The sequence below is a fragment of the Pogoniulus pusillus genome, chromosome 22, assembly GCF_015220805.1.
Source record: "Pogoniulus pusillus isolate bPogPus1 chromosome 22, bPogPus1.pri, whole genome shotgun sequence".
NCBI classification, from domain to species: Eukaryota; Metazoa; Chordata; class Aves; order Piciformes; family Lybiidae; genus Pogoniulus; species Pogoniulus pusillus.
In genome coordinates this window covers 1,774,354-1,788,696 of record NC_087285.1, presented here as the reverse complement: position 1 = coordinate 1,788,696, position 14,343 = coordinate 1,774,354, and the positions used below count along the sequence as shown (strand labels likewise).

Genomic DNA, 14,343 nt, shown 5'->3' with positions numbered 1-14,343 from the left:
TCTGTTACTGCACCTGGATTCAGAAGGACTTAGTCCTTCTGGAAAGGAAAATAGGTGAGACAAAGCTCAAGCACGGTTCACAGAGCAGGAAGAGAAAGGATGAATGTTCTCCATCTTGGAAGAATCTACAGATCCCTGCTGAATGGGAGCCTGCCTGAGGTCTTCCACTTTACAAGGAGGTTAAGGGAAGACCAAGGAACCCACACATCTTTTACTCTCAACTCAGCTGCTGGAGGAGATCATCATGGGTACTACTGAATCTCATTTCAAGAACAATGCAGTGATTAAGTCTAGTCAACATGGGTTCACAAAGGGAAAGTCCTGTGTACCTCATTTCAAACCCTTCCATGGTAAGGTCAGCTGGCCAGGGAATGAGAGCACAGTGGTGGATGGAGTTTTTCTGGATCTTCCTAAAGATTTGCTACTGTTCCTCACAGCATCCTTCTGGACACATCCAAGATTAAGGTGGGCAGCATCATGGTGTGCTTGCTGAGGAACTAGCTGGCTGAAGGTCAAGAATCAAAAGGTTGGAGTGATTGGGCAGCTACCTCTGGTTGGCAACCAGTCACGAGTGCTGCCTTCAGGGTTCAGTTTCTGTTTGGAATACATATGGGTGATCTGGATGCAGGGGATAAATACACCACTAGCACCTTTGCTGACAATAGCATACTGAGAGCTGCTGTTGACTGTCTTAAGGAAAAAGAGGCCTTGCAGTGTACTCTAAATGTACTGGAGTGCTGGGGAATCATTAATGGCAAGAAATGGAACAAGTCCAAATGCCAGATTCTGTACCTGGGATAGAGTAATGCTGGATACAAGTGTGAATGTGAAGAGGAGTGATTGGAGAGCAGCCTTGCACAAAGGGCTCTGGGGATGCCAGTTGACAGTAGGTGGAAAACTTGTCAGCAGTGAGGCCTGGCAACCAAAAGGGAAGCTGCACCTGGTTTGCATCAGACACATCAGAGTGCCCTGGGTTAACACAGCCCTCTCTCACAAGCCCCATTCCCCACACACAGGTGGGAGTGAAAGCAACACCAACACTAAAATTCCCAAGCTGAGGTCAGGGATTTAATGAGATAGTACAATGCACACTTACCTTGCCCTATTTGCAGAAAAGTGCAACACAATGCAGCAGCAGCAGAATCCAGTGACCCTCTGCTCCCTGACTGGTAGCCTGCCCAGCAGGAAAGGCCAATACCCGAAACCCGGAAACCAGAAGCAGCAACCAGAGCAGGAAGCCTCTCACAGCACAATCTGAACTTCAAGCCCCATGATACTTTGCTCCAGACAGCAAGACAACAGCACAGTATTGAACACACATCATCGGATTCAACTCAGCCCCTGACACAGCATGACCAACCAGTTACAAGAGAAGATTATCCCACTCTATTTAGCATTGGTGTGACCTCACCTTGAGGACTGTGTGCAGTCTGGACCCGACACTTTATGAAGAACATGAAAGTACTGGAATGCATCCAGAGGAGGGCAATGAACTTGGGGACAGGGATGAAAGGAACCTCCCCTGAGGATTCAATAAGGTACAGGGTTTGTCTAGTTTGGAGAAAAGGAGGCAGAGGGGTGACCTAATTGCACTCTACAGCTTCTTGTTGAGGGGAAGAGGAGGGAGAGGTGCTGGTCTGCCCTATCCTACTATCCTACCCTGTTCTATTCTATTCTACCCTACCCCATCCTATTCTATTTTTTCCTGTTCTATTCTATCCTATCCTGTTCTATTCTCTTCTATTTTATTCTCTTCCACCCTATTCTAATCTATCCTATTTTGTTCTATTCAATTAAATTCTATTCTATTCCATTCTATCCAATCCTCTTTTATTCTATCTTATTTTGTTTTCTCCTATCCTATCCTGTCCTACTCTATCCTATTCTACTTTAAAATGTCCTATCCTATCCTATCCTATCCTATCCTATCCTATCCTATAATCTTTTATTCTCTCCTATTCCTTTTTATCTTTCTTTTTATTTTTCTATTTCTAACATTTTACAACTCCCCATAACATTCTCTCCCAAACCCCAATAATGCTGCTGTGTTTCCAAGGCAACCCGGCCACCAAGGCCACCTAATCTCCTTCTTGGGTCAAAGGAAGACCTCATGAATGTTGCTGCTCTCTCCTAGAGAACATGAAATTGCTGTATTCAAAGGGACAAGTTATCTTTCTTGCCTGATGATTTGGAATGGGAAGCTGCAGATGCGTGGATGTGAGCAGCTCCAAATCACGAGGAAGCCTTTGTGCAGCATCTACAGACAGTGACTCTATGGAGAGACACACTGAGAGAAAGCAAAACACACAGAGCCCACACATCTTTCACAGAGATACCAAGAACCCAGTACAGGAAAAGCCCTACACTTGCATCGTTGTAACACACTCCTCACAGCTTCCTTGCTTGCCTGACCCAAGATGAGGGCCATGCACAGTCCGTTAAGAATGTGATTTGTCTGCCTGATCTTATCACTGCATAACTTGAAACATCAGCTACACACCCCTTATCCTAAGGCCTCAAGCCCTAACCCAGACACACAACATCCCTTCTCTGTCCCTCCTCGGCCAGCTTCGATCTCTCACCTGTGCAACTGAGTCGCCTTCTTCTCCGACGTTCGCAACATCTTGAGAGATTACCGAGCTCCGCTGAGCGGCATTGCTGGGGTGCAGGCCGGCCGAGAAGCAGGGCAAGAGAGGCCCCAGGAAGTGAAAGTCGCTGCTCAGGGTGCCGGTGGCCAAGCAGACGTCGTACACCAGGCTGCGGGGAAGGGAGCCTGCGTCGCTGTCGGCCACAGCCGTCGGGAAGGTGGGCAAGGGCTCGGCGCGCTTGCGCCGGTCCCGCCGCAGCTTCGTGAGCAGCGCGGCCAGGCCGGTGGCCAGGCAGAGCGCGGAGACGCAGGCCAGGCAGGCGATGAGGTAGAGCGTGAGCGTGTGGTCGGGCTCGTGGGGCGGCGGGTCGTGGGCGAGGCTTGCGTGGGCGTCGGAGAAGTCGCGGAGCAGGGCGACGGCGAGGGTGGCGCTGGCCGAGCGCGGCGGCTGGCCGCGGTCTCGCACGAGCACGACGAGGCTGTGTCGGGGCGCGTCGCGCTCGGCCACGGCCCTGGCCGTGCGCAGCTCGCCGCTGTGCGGCCCGAGGCGGAAGAGCCCCGGCTCCGTGGCCTTGGCCAGCTCGTACGACAGCCAGGCGTTCTGGCCCGCGTCCGCGTCCACCGCCACCACCTTGGCCACCAGGTAGCCCGCCGGCGCCCAGCGCGGCACCAGCTCGCCCGCGCCCGCGCCGCTCTCGCCGCCCGGGTGCAGCACCACCGGCGCGTTGTCGTTCTCGTCGCGCACCAGCACGCGCAGCACCGCCTGCGCGCTCAGCGCCGGCCAGCCGCCGTCCGTGGCGCGCACCCGCACCTCCAAGGCGCGCAGCCGCTCGTAGTCCAGCGCCCGCACCACGTACACCTCGCCGCTCTCCGCGTTCACCGACAGCGCGGGCTGCTCCGCGCCCTCCCCGCGCACCAGCGCGTACTGCACGCGCGCGTTGCTGCCCGCGTCCGCGTCGCTCGCCTGCACGCGCCCGATGCGCACCATCGGCCTGTTGTTCTCCGTCAGCCACAGGCTGTACAGCTCCTGGCTGAAGGCGGGGGCGTTGTCGTTCACGTCCCCCACCTGCACCCACAGGCTTTCAAGGGCGCTCAGGCGCCGCTGGCCCCAGTCCGTCGCTCGGATGCTGATGTTGTACTCCGCCGTCGTCTCCCTGTCCAGTGCCGCGCTGGTTCTCAGCTCGTAGTAATTATCGAATGTGGGAGTGAGGGTAAAGGGTAGGTCCCCATCGATGGTGCACTCCGTCCTACCGTTGTCACCTGAGTCCCGGTCTCGCACGCTGAAGAGTGCCACCACAGTGCGTGGGGGAGCGTCCTCGGGAATAGAGGCAGTGTGTGAGGTCAGCGCTATCTCTGGGGGGTTGTCATTTACGTCCATGATCTGCACCTGCACTTTGCAGTTAGTATACAACCCTCCGCCGTCGGTGGCTTTCACCATCATCTCGTGCTTTTGTACATCCTCGAAGTCCAGTTTTCCTGCTAACCGAATCTCTCCTGTATCAGGATTCAGGTCGAAGAGCTGCTGAGATCCCTCCAGTGTTTGGGTGAACGCGTACTGCACTTTACCGTAGGACCCTTCGTCAGGATCTGTGGCCTCGATTCTGGCCACGATCTGCCCCGGGGAGCTGTTCTCTTCCAAACGCACTTCGTAAGTCTCTCGACTGAACGTCGGGGTGTTGTCATTGGCATCTAGCACTACGATCCGGATGTGAGCCATGCCTGACTTGGGTGGGGATCCTCCGTCGGTGGCTGTCAGAAGTAAATTCAGCACTGGTTGCTCTTCTCGGTCCAGTTGCTTCTCTAGGACAAGCTCTGGATATTTTCCTCCTCCTTTCCCGTTTCCGAAAGCTAGGGAGAAATGCATATTCGATTCGAGGCTGTAATTCTGCAAGCCGTTGCTGCCCGGGTCCTTGTCACGGGCACTTTCAATAGGGAAACGGGACCCTGGAGAGGTCATTTCGGAAATCTCTAAAACCATTTCCTCCTGTGGGAACACAGGGGAATTGTCATTCACGTCAAGAAGCTCCACTTCCCCTCGGATCAGCTCCAACGGGTTGTCAAGAAACACCTTAAAGAAGAGTGTGCAGGTCTCTCTCTGTGGACAGATCTCCTCTCGGTCCAGAGACTCCTTGGCCGTCAGCACTCCGCTGCTCGGGTTCAGGCGGAAAAGCTGCTGGCTCCCCTCGGACACAACGCGCGCCTTGCGAGCCGCCAGCTGGCTCGGAGCAAGCCCCAGGTCCTGCGCGATATTGCCCACCAACGAGTCCCTCTCCATCTCCTCCGCCAGAGAATAGCGGAGGCTTTCGGCCGCGCTCTGCCACACGCAAACGCACAGAAGGAAGACGATCACTTGCCTGGGGCTGCCTCCGCTCCGTCTCCCGTTCCACGCCATTCCTCTCCACAAAAGCCAGACAGTGTCCTTCCAGCTTGCCAGCATTTGCAAGCAGCGTCCTGGTCGTACCCGTGTTCGTTGAGGATGGAGAGGAAGCGCTTCTGCAGTTCCCCCCGTGCAGCCCGAGCGGTGTTGCGTGCCCTTCTGCCGCCCCAGAGCAGCTCGCTCGTCTGTTTTTGTCTGCCTGTGCTGCAGAACCGGGGCGAGGAGAGGAAGCTACCGATCTGTGGTCAACACTGCCACCCAGCGTCGGCAGCGGGAATGGCTCCTTCGTTTCCGATCGGTGCTGTGTCTTCCGACTATTCTCCATCCCAAAGCAGAGCCAAAAGTGTGATGCCAGGGAAAAATCCCCAAAGGAAAGTGTGTCACATCACCCAATACCAACACCACACTGACTCTAGGACAGACCACACTCATTCTATTTTTTTCATCTATTGTTAGATAGAGTTCAATTCAAACATTTTTCTATCCTGAATCGAGAGGAGTGTACTCTGCCACCTGCCACACATGATAAATTGTCTTGCTATCTAACACCTTCGTGATAAAGTGTTCCCCGATGCACATAAATATCGGCATTCTGAAACTTTTTTTCCATGTTCTGGAGGTGCACAAACCTCCAGACACTACCACCTCGGCTTAGAAACACTTTGAAGGTCCCTGTACTACACTGGTCACCCGCGAACTGATGTAGCTGTGCAAGGACATACGGCAAGCTGCTGTAAAAGACAAGTAGAAGAGGTAATGAATTAAACCCTCTGCTATTATAATCGCTAAAGGGAAGGTAACGTGAACAATAGATAAGAGCAGGGTTCTAAGGACACCGACGAAAGGGCCATTTGATTATCCATTCAAGTGCAAACCACTAGAGGCTCAAACAGGAACGTTGTAAACGATGGCGGGGGGGGGGGGGGGGGGGTTGGGGGGGGCGGTTAAGCTAATCTTGTCTAATCGGAAAATGTGTGACTGGAAAGAGCAAATTGATTATGTGATTTATAGGGAGGCTCTAGGAATTGCTAAAGGATCCTAATCAGAGCCTCCTGCTGTGAACTGTGATTGGCGGCCAGATAAAACCCCCACTGTCAGGCACTTGTCACTGACGATGGGAATCGACTTAGATTGTGACTGCTTCTATCCAGCCAGTCTCGAATTCCAGGGAAGTTCTCCAAACCAGTCTAACTCTTAGAAAAGAAATGTGGAGGATACAACTCCACTTTAAATACTGTCAGATCTGCTGGGTAGAGCAAAGAGGGGACTGCTGGGAATAAAAGTAAGGTGCACCATATTAGTAGTAGTACTTTCACGATCACTTTAAACTGGATTGAATTGAAAGTTGTTCTGCTTAACTCAGCTTGAGAGGCCATGCTTAGAGTAAGAGACTGGAGAGAGGAGGGCTCAAGCCACAAACTGTAACTGATTTTCACTTCAACCTTTGCTTAGTTGAAACGGGGAAGCCCTGGGAGTCTTGAGCAGCACTAGTGAAATCTGGACCGTGGCAGAACCTGTGGGGTCTGAAATCTGCTTTCTAATCAGGGGCTAAGAATGGATCCAGTCACACACAGACTTTAATTAGAGGAGTTTAGAAAGCACAAGGGTCTAGTCTGAACCTTGCAGTATGTCAGGAAGGCCTTCTTGAACATCCTTACATTTGACGTCTGCAGCTGGAGCTGTTGGGAGAGTTGCAAAGCTCACCTGTCCCTTCTCTCTGCTTTGCAGAGATCTTTGCAGACTCATGAGTGTTCTTAAAGGGGGCAGAAGCTCACTGCTCAGAAACTGCACGGAAGCCTGCCAGCTATTCCCTGCGTTTACCTGATTTTCCATTATAGGCCTTGTCTCCAACCTGAGGGAATGTGCCTGCTTGCCCTTAGCTCACCCAAGAGACAACAGTAGTAAAAACTCTAGCTTGCTTGGGAACATTCACAGAGCTTTCCCAGAAACAACATCTCTACAAGGATCCACCCAAGGCCATCAAGTGTTTTCCTAATTTCTTTCATTCTATTCTATTCTATTCTATTCTATTCTATTCTATTCTATTCTATTCTATTCTATTCTATTCTATTCTATTCTATTCTATTCTCTCCTTTCCTGTTCTGTCCTATCCTACCCTATTCTATCCTATTCAATTGTACTATTTTCTCCTATCCTACTCTATCCTATTTTACTTTAAACTGTTCTATCCTATCCTATCCTATCCTGTTCTATCCTGTTCTATCCTGTTCTATCCTGTTCTAGTCTATTCTATTCTATCCTATCCTATCCTATCCTATCCTAATCCCTTTTCTCTTTCTTTTTATTTTTCTACTTCTAACATTTTACAACTGCCCATAACATTCTCTCCCAAACCCCAATAATGCTGCTGTGTTTCCAAGGCAATCCCGACCACCAAGGCCACCTAATCTCCTTCTTGGATCAAAGGAAGACCTCATGAATGTTGCTGCTCTCTCCTAGAGAACATGAAATTGCTGTATTCAAAGGGACAAGTTATCTTTCTTGCCTGATGATTTGGAATGGGAAGCATCAGATGCGTGGATGTGAGCAGCTCCAAGCTCATGAGAAAGCCTTTGTGCAGCATCCACAGACACACAGTGACTCTATGGAGAAACAGAAGACAAAACACACAGAGCCCACACATCTTTCACAGAGATAGCCAGAACCCAGTACAGAAAAAGCCCTACACTTGCACCATTGTAACACACTCCTCACAGCTTCCTTGCTTGCCTGACCCAAGATGAGGGCCATGCACACTCCACTGAGCATGTGATTTGTCTGCCTGATCTTATCATTGCATCACAGCAGGAAGAAGAGGTCCACAGTCTTGACTGGACAGGTCAAGTGGCAGAAGAACACAGCTGGGGCCTCATTCTCAGTGTTGCAGAAATGGCTGTAGCAGAATTGAAGCATATTACTGCTTGAGGAAGGGTGGCATTGGTGCACTCAGCCATGGCACAGTTCTGCATTGGCAGGCTGGGCAGATGGGCTTCAGGAACTTGAACTTACTGCTGCCTGACACTGTTGTGAATCAGATTTTGGGCCAGTGACATGGAGAGAAAGCAGAGTGACAAAGCACTGGCCTGGCATTTACCATGGCATGGTGGTAAACAGCATCCACCTGGGAATCCTCTGTGGGAAGTAACTCAAGCCAGAAGCAAAGTTATCTCCTGCTTCTGCTGTGAGCTGGATCAAGCTGCCGGTCTAGGCTCAGGTGAAAATACAGATCTCTTTGTGCACATGGATCTTTTAGGCTGTTTAACATAACAAGAAGTGCATGGTTACAGGTGTCCAGTCTGCAGAGTGAGCTGGGCCATGAACCACAACAGTGTTCACAGGTTTCTGGAATAGACCAAGTTTGTTGCCCTAATTCACAATCTCTCAGGCTGGAAGCCCTCCAGTTTGCTCCAGCTTCTGAGTATAGCCTATGTCCAGGTTGCTCTGGTTTTCCCTTAATATATCCACTACAAAGGCTCACATTTCTTCCTGAAATCCTGCTTTTGGGGATGCAGTTTCCTTGGTGGTGACTGACACCAGTGATATCCCAAGAAGCACATTCAGCCAAGGTAGGTCTTATTGCTTTTTCTGCTATCAGGCATTTCACACTCAAAAGGAAATATCACACAACTTTATAAATGATTACCAGTGAAAGAAGGAAAACAGAAAGCTGCTGGATGCCCTATGCTCTACAGTGACTTAGTCTCACTGTGAACTTTGTAGCAATTTTTACAGCAAAATCACCAAGAGTGCTTTCAATTATCTATGATTTTATATTCAAAACCCTGGAATATTCATTTCAGATTCATGATTAAAAAAAAAAACAACCAAACCAAAACCAAATCTAAACAAACAAACAAAACCCAAAAACCACCCACACATTGCTCAAAGTCCAATCTTTAGGGTCAGAAGGACTCCTGCTGAAAGACAAGTGTGCCAATGAGAGCCATTTCTAATGTAACCTATTTCTGCCTGTTATTAAGCAATTCTTTTGCAAGCTCCACTGAGCCCTGCTGAAGATCTGCTTGCCTGGGATTGACCAGAGTGCAGAAAATTAAGACATTTTTACAGAGACATACAAAAACCCAACTCAGCACACAGAACATAGGATGCAGCAGAAAGTTACCTTGAAGATCTGCTTTCATGTTGCAGTATTCCTCCTACAGCATTCCCCTCACAAACATGAGCAATACTTGGTGTGATTAGCATGCAGGAGTCCTCTATCCATCCATGCAACAGTTGCAAAATAGCTACAGTACTCAAGGGCAGAGGGGGTTTGCTCTCTCTCAGAGAAGACTTATACCTCCCTGATACATCTTTCGTCCATGTTTGGTCTCTGTTCTTTCTTCCCAGTGTGGACAGAAGACGATGAGGACAGACAAAGTTGCCTCTCTCTTCACTTACTGATGGGTGAGCCAAGGGTTTTGTTCAGAGCTGACATTTAATTCTGTTTCAATGTTTGCAGCACAAACTGCTTTGGCAAACCTAGGACCCATTGCTTGGGAGAGGGGAGCCTCCAAAGAGGAGAGAGATTGTCATTTGTGCATGGAAGGTTAATGAGAAGCTTAGAAGACATATCGGATGCTACTGTGTCTTTCACACCACCCTTCTCTACTCAGAGGCAAAGGGAAGCTTGGACCAGGTGGTGGGTTTCTGACCTAAAAATGGATACGACTAAGCTCACATCAGCTTTCTGAAGCGATCTAATGCTGTCCAGAATCACCTAACCGTGCCAGAAAGGTAGTGGTTTGCAAATACCTGGGAATGATCTTTGTGGTCTGTACTGTCCACCCATGCCAAAATGAAGTCAGACAGACTACCTTCAGCACTGCCAGCCAACGGGTGAGCGGCATTTGCTGGTGCCAAGAACCAGTTCCTAGGAGCAGCTCAGGTGATGGGTTCAGTAATGCAACACACTCTTATAAAACCGCCTGTGTTAATGCTGGACAGGATCGCTGCATTCCGGATTCTGTCTGTTCTAGGAGGAGACTTCCCGAGGAGTGGTGTACTTCTGGTTCTGGGTCCTAAAGAGCTCTAAACACTAGCTGGATAGGACACACTATCGACTTGAACCAATCATAGCACCAGAGAAAATTCGATCTCATGGAAGAAACGAGGATGCAGAGGGGTGTGGTCAGTCAGGACTTCGGAAGCATCTGAGACGTCCCTGATACATATGGAAACCCTCCTCAGGCTCTCTAGACAAGATCCTCCATTCCCGAAGGCACTTTAAACATCAGCTACACACTCCGTACCCTAAGGCCTCAAGCCATAACCCCGCCACACCACCTCCCTTCTCTGTCCCTCCTCGGCCTGCTCCGATCTCTCACCTGTGCAACTGAGCCGCTTCCTTCTCCGACGTTGGCAGCCTCTTGCGAGATTACCGAGCTCCGCTGTGCGGCATTGCTGGGGTGCAGGCCGGCCGGGAAGCAGGGCAAGAGAGGCCCCAGGAAGTGAAAGTCGCTGCTCAGGGTGCCGGTGGCCAAGCAGACGTCGTAGACCAGGCTGCGGGGAAGGGAGCCCGCGTCGCTGTCGGCCACAGCCGTCGGGAAGGTGGGCAAGGGCTCGGCGCGCTTGCGCCGGTCCCGCCGCAGCTTCCTGAGCAGCGCGGCCAGGCCGGTGGCCAGGCAGAGCGCGGAGACGCAGGCCAGGCAGGCGATGAGGTAGAGCGTGAGCGTGTGGTCGGGCTCGTGGGGCGGCGGGTCGTGGGCGAGGCTTGCGTGGGCGTCGGAGAAGTCGCGGAGCAGGGCGACGGCGAGGGTGGCGCTGGCCGAGCGCGGCGGCTGGCCGCGGTCTCGCACGAGCACGACGAGGCTGTGTCGGGGCGCGTCGCGCTCGGCCACGGCCCTGGCCGTGCGCAGCTCGCCGCTGTGCGGCCCGAGGCGGAAGAGCCCCGGCTCCGTGGCCTTGGCCAGCTCGTACGACAGCCAGGCGTTCTGGCCCGCGTCCGCGTCCACCGCCACCACCTTGGCCACCAGGTAGCCCGCCGGCGCCCAGCGCGGCACCAGCTCGCCCGCGCCCGCGCCGCTCTCGCCGCCCGGGTGCAGCACCACCGGCGCGTTGTCGTTCTCGTCGCGCACCAGCACGCGCAGCACCGCCTGCGCGCTCAGCGCCGGCCAGCCGCCGTCCGTGGCGCGCACCCGCACCTCCAAGGCGCGCAGCCGCTCGTAGTCCAGCGCCCGCACCACGTACACCTCGCCGCTCTCCGCGTTCACCGACAGCGCGGGCTGCTCCGCGCCCTCCCCGCGCACTAGCGCGTACTGCACGCGCGCGTTGCTGCCCGCGTCCGCGTCGCTCGCCTGCACGCGCCCGATGCGCACCATCGGCCTGTTGTTCTCCGTCACCCACAGGCTGTACAGCTCCTGGCTGAAGGCGGGGGCGTTGTCGTTCACGTCCCCCACCTGCACCCACAGGCTTTCGTGGGCGCTCAGGCGCCGCTGGCCCCAGTCCGTCGCTCGGATGCTGATGTTGTACTCTGCCCTCGTCTCCCTGTCCAGCGCCGCGCTGGTTCTCAGCTCGTAGAAGTTCCCGAAAGTGGGGGTGAGAGTGAAGGGCAAGTCCCCTTCTATGGTGCACTCTGTTCTGCCGTTGTCGCCTGAGTCCCTGTCGCGCACGCTGAAGAGTGCCACGATGGTGCGTGGCGGAGCGTCCTCGGGAATGGAGGCAGTGTGTGAGGTCAGCTGTATCTCCGGGGCGTTGTCATTTACGTCCACGACCTCCACCTGCACTTTGCAGTGAGCGATCAGTCCCCCACCATCGGCGGCTTTCACCACCATCTCGTGTTTTTTCGCTTCTTCAAAGTCCAGTTTTCCAGCTACGCGAATTTCGCCTGTGTCAGAGTTCAGCTCAAAGAGCTGTCGAGATCCTTTTGACATCTGACTGAACACGTACTGCACTTTACCATAGGACCCTTCGTCAGGATCTGTGGCCTCGATTCTGGCCACTACTTGCCCCGGGGGGCTGTTCTCTTGCAGACGCACCTCGTAGACCTCCCGATTGAACATGGGAGTGTTGTCATTGGCATCCAGCACTACGATCCGGATGTGAGCCGTGCCTGACTTGGGTGGTGATCCTCCGTCGGTGGCTGTCAGAAGTAAATTCAGCACCGGTTGCTCTTCTCGGTCCAGCAGCCGATTCAGTACGAGCTCAGCATATTTTTCTCCATCATTCCTTGTTTTGGTATCAAGGAAGAAATATGAATTAGATTCGAGACTGTAGTTCTGCAAACTGTTGCTACCCAAATCCATGTCCTGTGCGCCTTCCAGGGGAAAACGGGAACCCGGAGACGTGGTTTCAAGGATCTCTAAAACCATTTCCTTTTCTGGGAAAACAGGGGAATTGTCATTCACGTCAAGAAGCTCCACCTCCCCTCGGACCAGCTGCAATGGGTTGTCCAAGAAGAGTGTAAAGAAGAGCGTGCAGGTCTCGCTCTGCGGACAGATCTCCTCCCGGTCCAGAGGCTCCTTGGCCGTCAGCACTCCGCTGCTCGGGTTCAGGTGGAAAAGCTGCTGGCTCCCCTCGGACACAACGCGCGCCTTGCGAGCCGCCAGCTGGCTCGGAGCAAGCCCCAGGTCCTGCGCGATATTGCCCACCAACGAGTCCCTCTCCATCTCCTCCGGCAGAGAATAGCGGAGGCTTTCGGCCGCGCTCTGCCACACGCAAACGCACAGAAGGAAGACGATCACTTGCCTGGGGCTGCCTCCGCTCCGTCTCCCGTTCCACGCCATTCCTCTCCACAAAAGCCAGCCAGCGTCCTCCTGGCTTCTCGGCATTTGCAATCAGCGTCCCCGGCTGAGCCTTGTTTGTCAGGGATAGCGAAGAAAGGCTTCTGCAAGCCCCGGAGCAACCCGGCTGCGTTCCCCAATGCTGCTCCCGAGCAGCTCGCTCGTCTGTTTTTGTCTGTCGGTGCTGCAGAGCTTGGGCGGGGAGAGGAAGCTGCCGATCCGTGGTCAACACTGCCACCCAGCGTCGGCAACGGGAATCGTTCATCTGTTTTCTGGCCAGTGCTTCTCCGTTGGTCTTTGCTGCTTCGAGCTGCTCTCTCCGTGCCAAGCGGAGCCAAAAGATACATGCTAGGGAAAAGTCCCCAGAGTAGTCTTCCTCATCACACGAGGTCACTCCCAGACGGTAGTGACAATGCTGCTTCTGCAATGTATGACACTATTTCTATTATTTTACATTTCGTATCACATGTTGCCCAAAGACACACAGTTCAGATGCGTTTCAGTTCTGAATTGAAAGGAGCGTCCTTCCCTGCCACCTACTGACACTTTGACACGCAGAGTAAGATGAGTCACAATTTAGTGCATTTATGTTATATGTCCCACATGTGCACAAACATCGACACTCTGTAACCTGTTCACATGTTCTGGAGGTGCACAGACCTCTCTCCTCTTATGTTATCTCCCATATCTACATGAGAGAAGAGTCAGGAACCAACGGTCCTTTTTGTCTGACCTGGAAACATTGTGGAGATCAATCTGGGATCTACTGAGAGGGAAACTCCTGATTGGCCAGTTCTGTTCCATACACATATCAATAATCTGCATGCAGGAGTTGAATGCACCATTATCAACTTTGCTGCTGGTACCAAATTGGGAGATGCTGTTGACTTTCTTCAAGGAAAAAAAAAGCCTTGCAAAGGGATTTCCATAGCTCAAAACACTGAAGAATCATTAATGGCATAAAATGGGGAGAGGAGCAGCTGGAGAGTCAGCCCTGTAGAAAATGATGTGGGGGGTGCTGGTTGACAGCAGGCCCAAGACATGTCAGCAGTCATCCCTGGCAGCCAAAAGGGCAAATCACATCCTAAGGTACACCAAACACAGTGTGACCTGGCAGTCAAAATAGATAATTATCCCTCTGTGTTCCTACTGACGCAGCCTGACATTGACTGCTGTGTGTGATTCTGGATACCACAACTGAAGGATGTGAAGGTACTGGAATGCATCTAGAGAAGGTGCTGGTCTCTTCCTCCTCATTTACAGTGATGGGATGCAAGGGAATGTTCCAAAGCTGCACCAGAGGATGTTCAGCCTTGAAATTAGGAAGCATTGTCATCTCTTTAGAGAGAAGTTGGCTAAACACTGGAACAGGCTCCCTAGAGAAGTATTCAGTGCCCCAAGCTGGCCAGTGTTTAGTAGGTATTTAAGCAATACCTTTAAAATTATGTTTTAACTTGTGGTCAGCCCAGAAGTGGACAGACAGATAGACTAGATGGCTGTTGTAGGGCTTTTCTAACTGAATTAATCTAATCCTATTCTATTCTAAACTATTCTATCCCATCCCAACACCATTAGAGTCTCTGCATCTCCATGGCATTCCCAACAACTACCAGGCCTCATGTATGAGCTGAAGGAAGATTTCACATATTTTACTACTC

At 52.2% G+C, this 14,343-nt stretch overlaps 3 protein-coding genes and 1 pseudogene across 4 annotated transcripts in view; all 4 read right to left on the bottom strand.

Moving 5' to 3' along the window:
* LOC135185084 (protocadherin beta-16-like) overlaps window positions 1-14,343 on the bottom strand; it is a 95,350-nt gene that overhangs the window by 32,713 nt on the left and 48,294 nt on the right. The gene's annotated exons all lie outside the window — the stretch shown is intronic.
* Window positions 1-14,343, bottom strand: part of LOC135185079 (protocadherin beta-15-like) — a 33,215-nt gene that overhangs the window by 13,461 nt on the left and 5,411 nt on the right. The gene's annotated exons all lie outside the window — the stretch shown is intronic.
* LOC135185419 (protocadherin beta-16-like) lies at window positions 30-5,028 on the bottom strand. Its single transcript, XM_064162169.1, has 3 exons — window positions 2,583-5,028; window positions 1,097-1,102; window positions 30-38 (listed from the first exon to the last, which is right to left on the bottom strand). The coding sequence occupies exons 1-3, from the start codon at window positions 5,022-5,024 to the stop codon at window positions 30-32; spliced, it is 2,457 nt and encodes an 818-aa protein (XP_064018239.1). The 5' UTR covers window positions 5,025-5,028.
* Window positions 10,327-13,088, bottom strand: LOC135185085 (protocadherin beta-15-like; annotated as a pseudogene).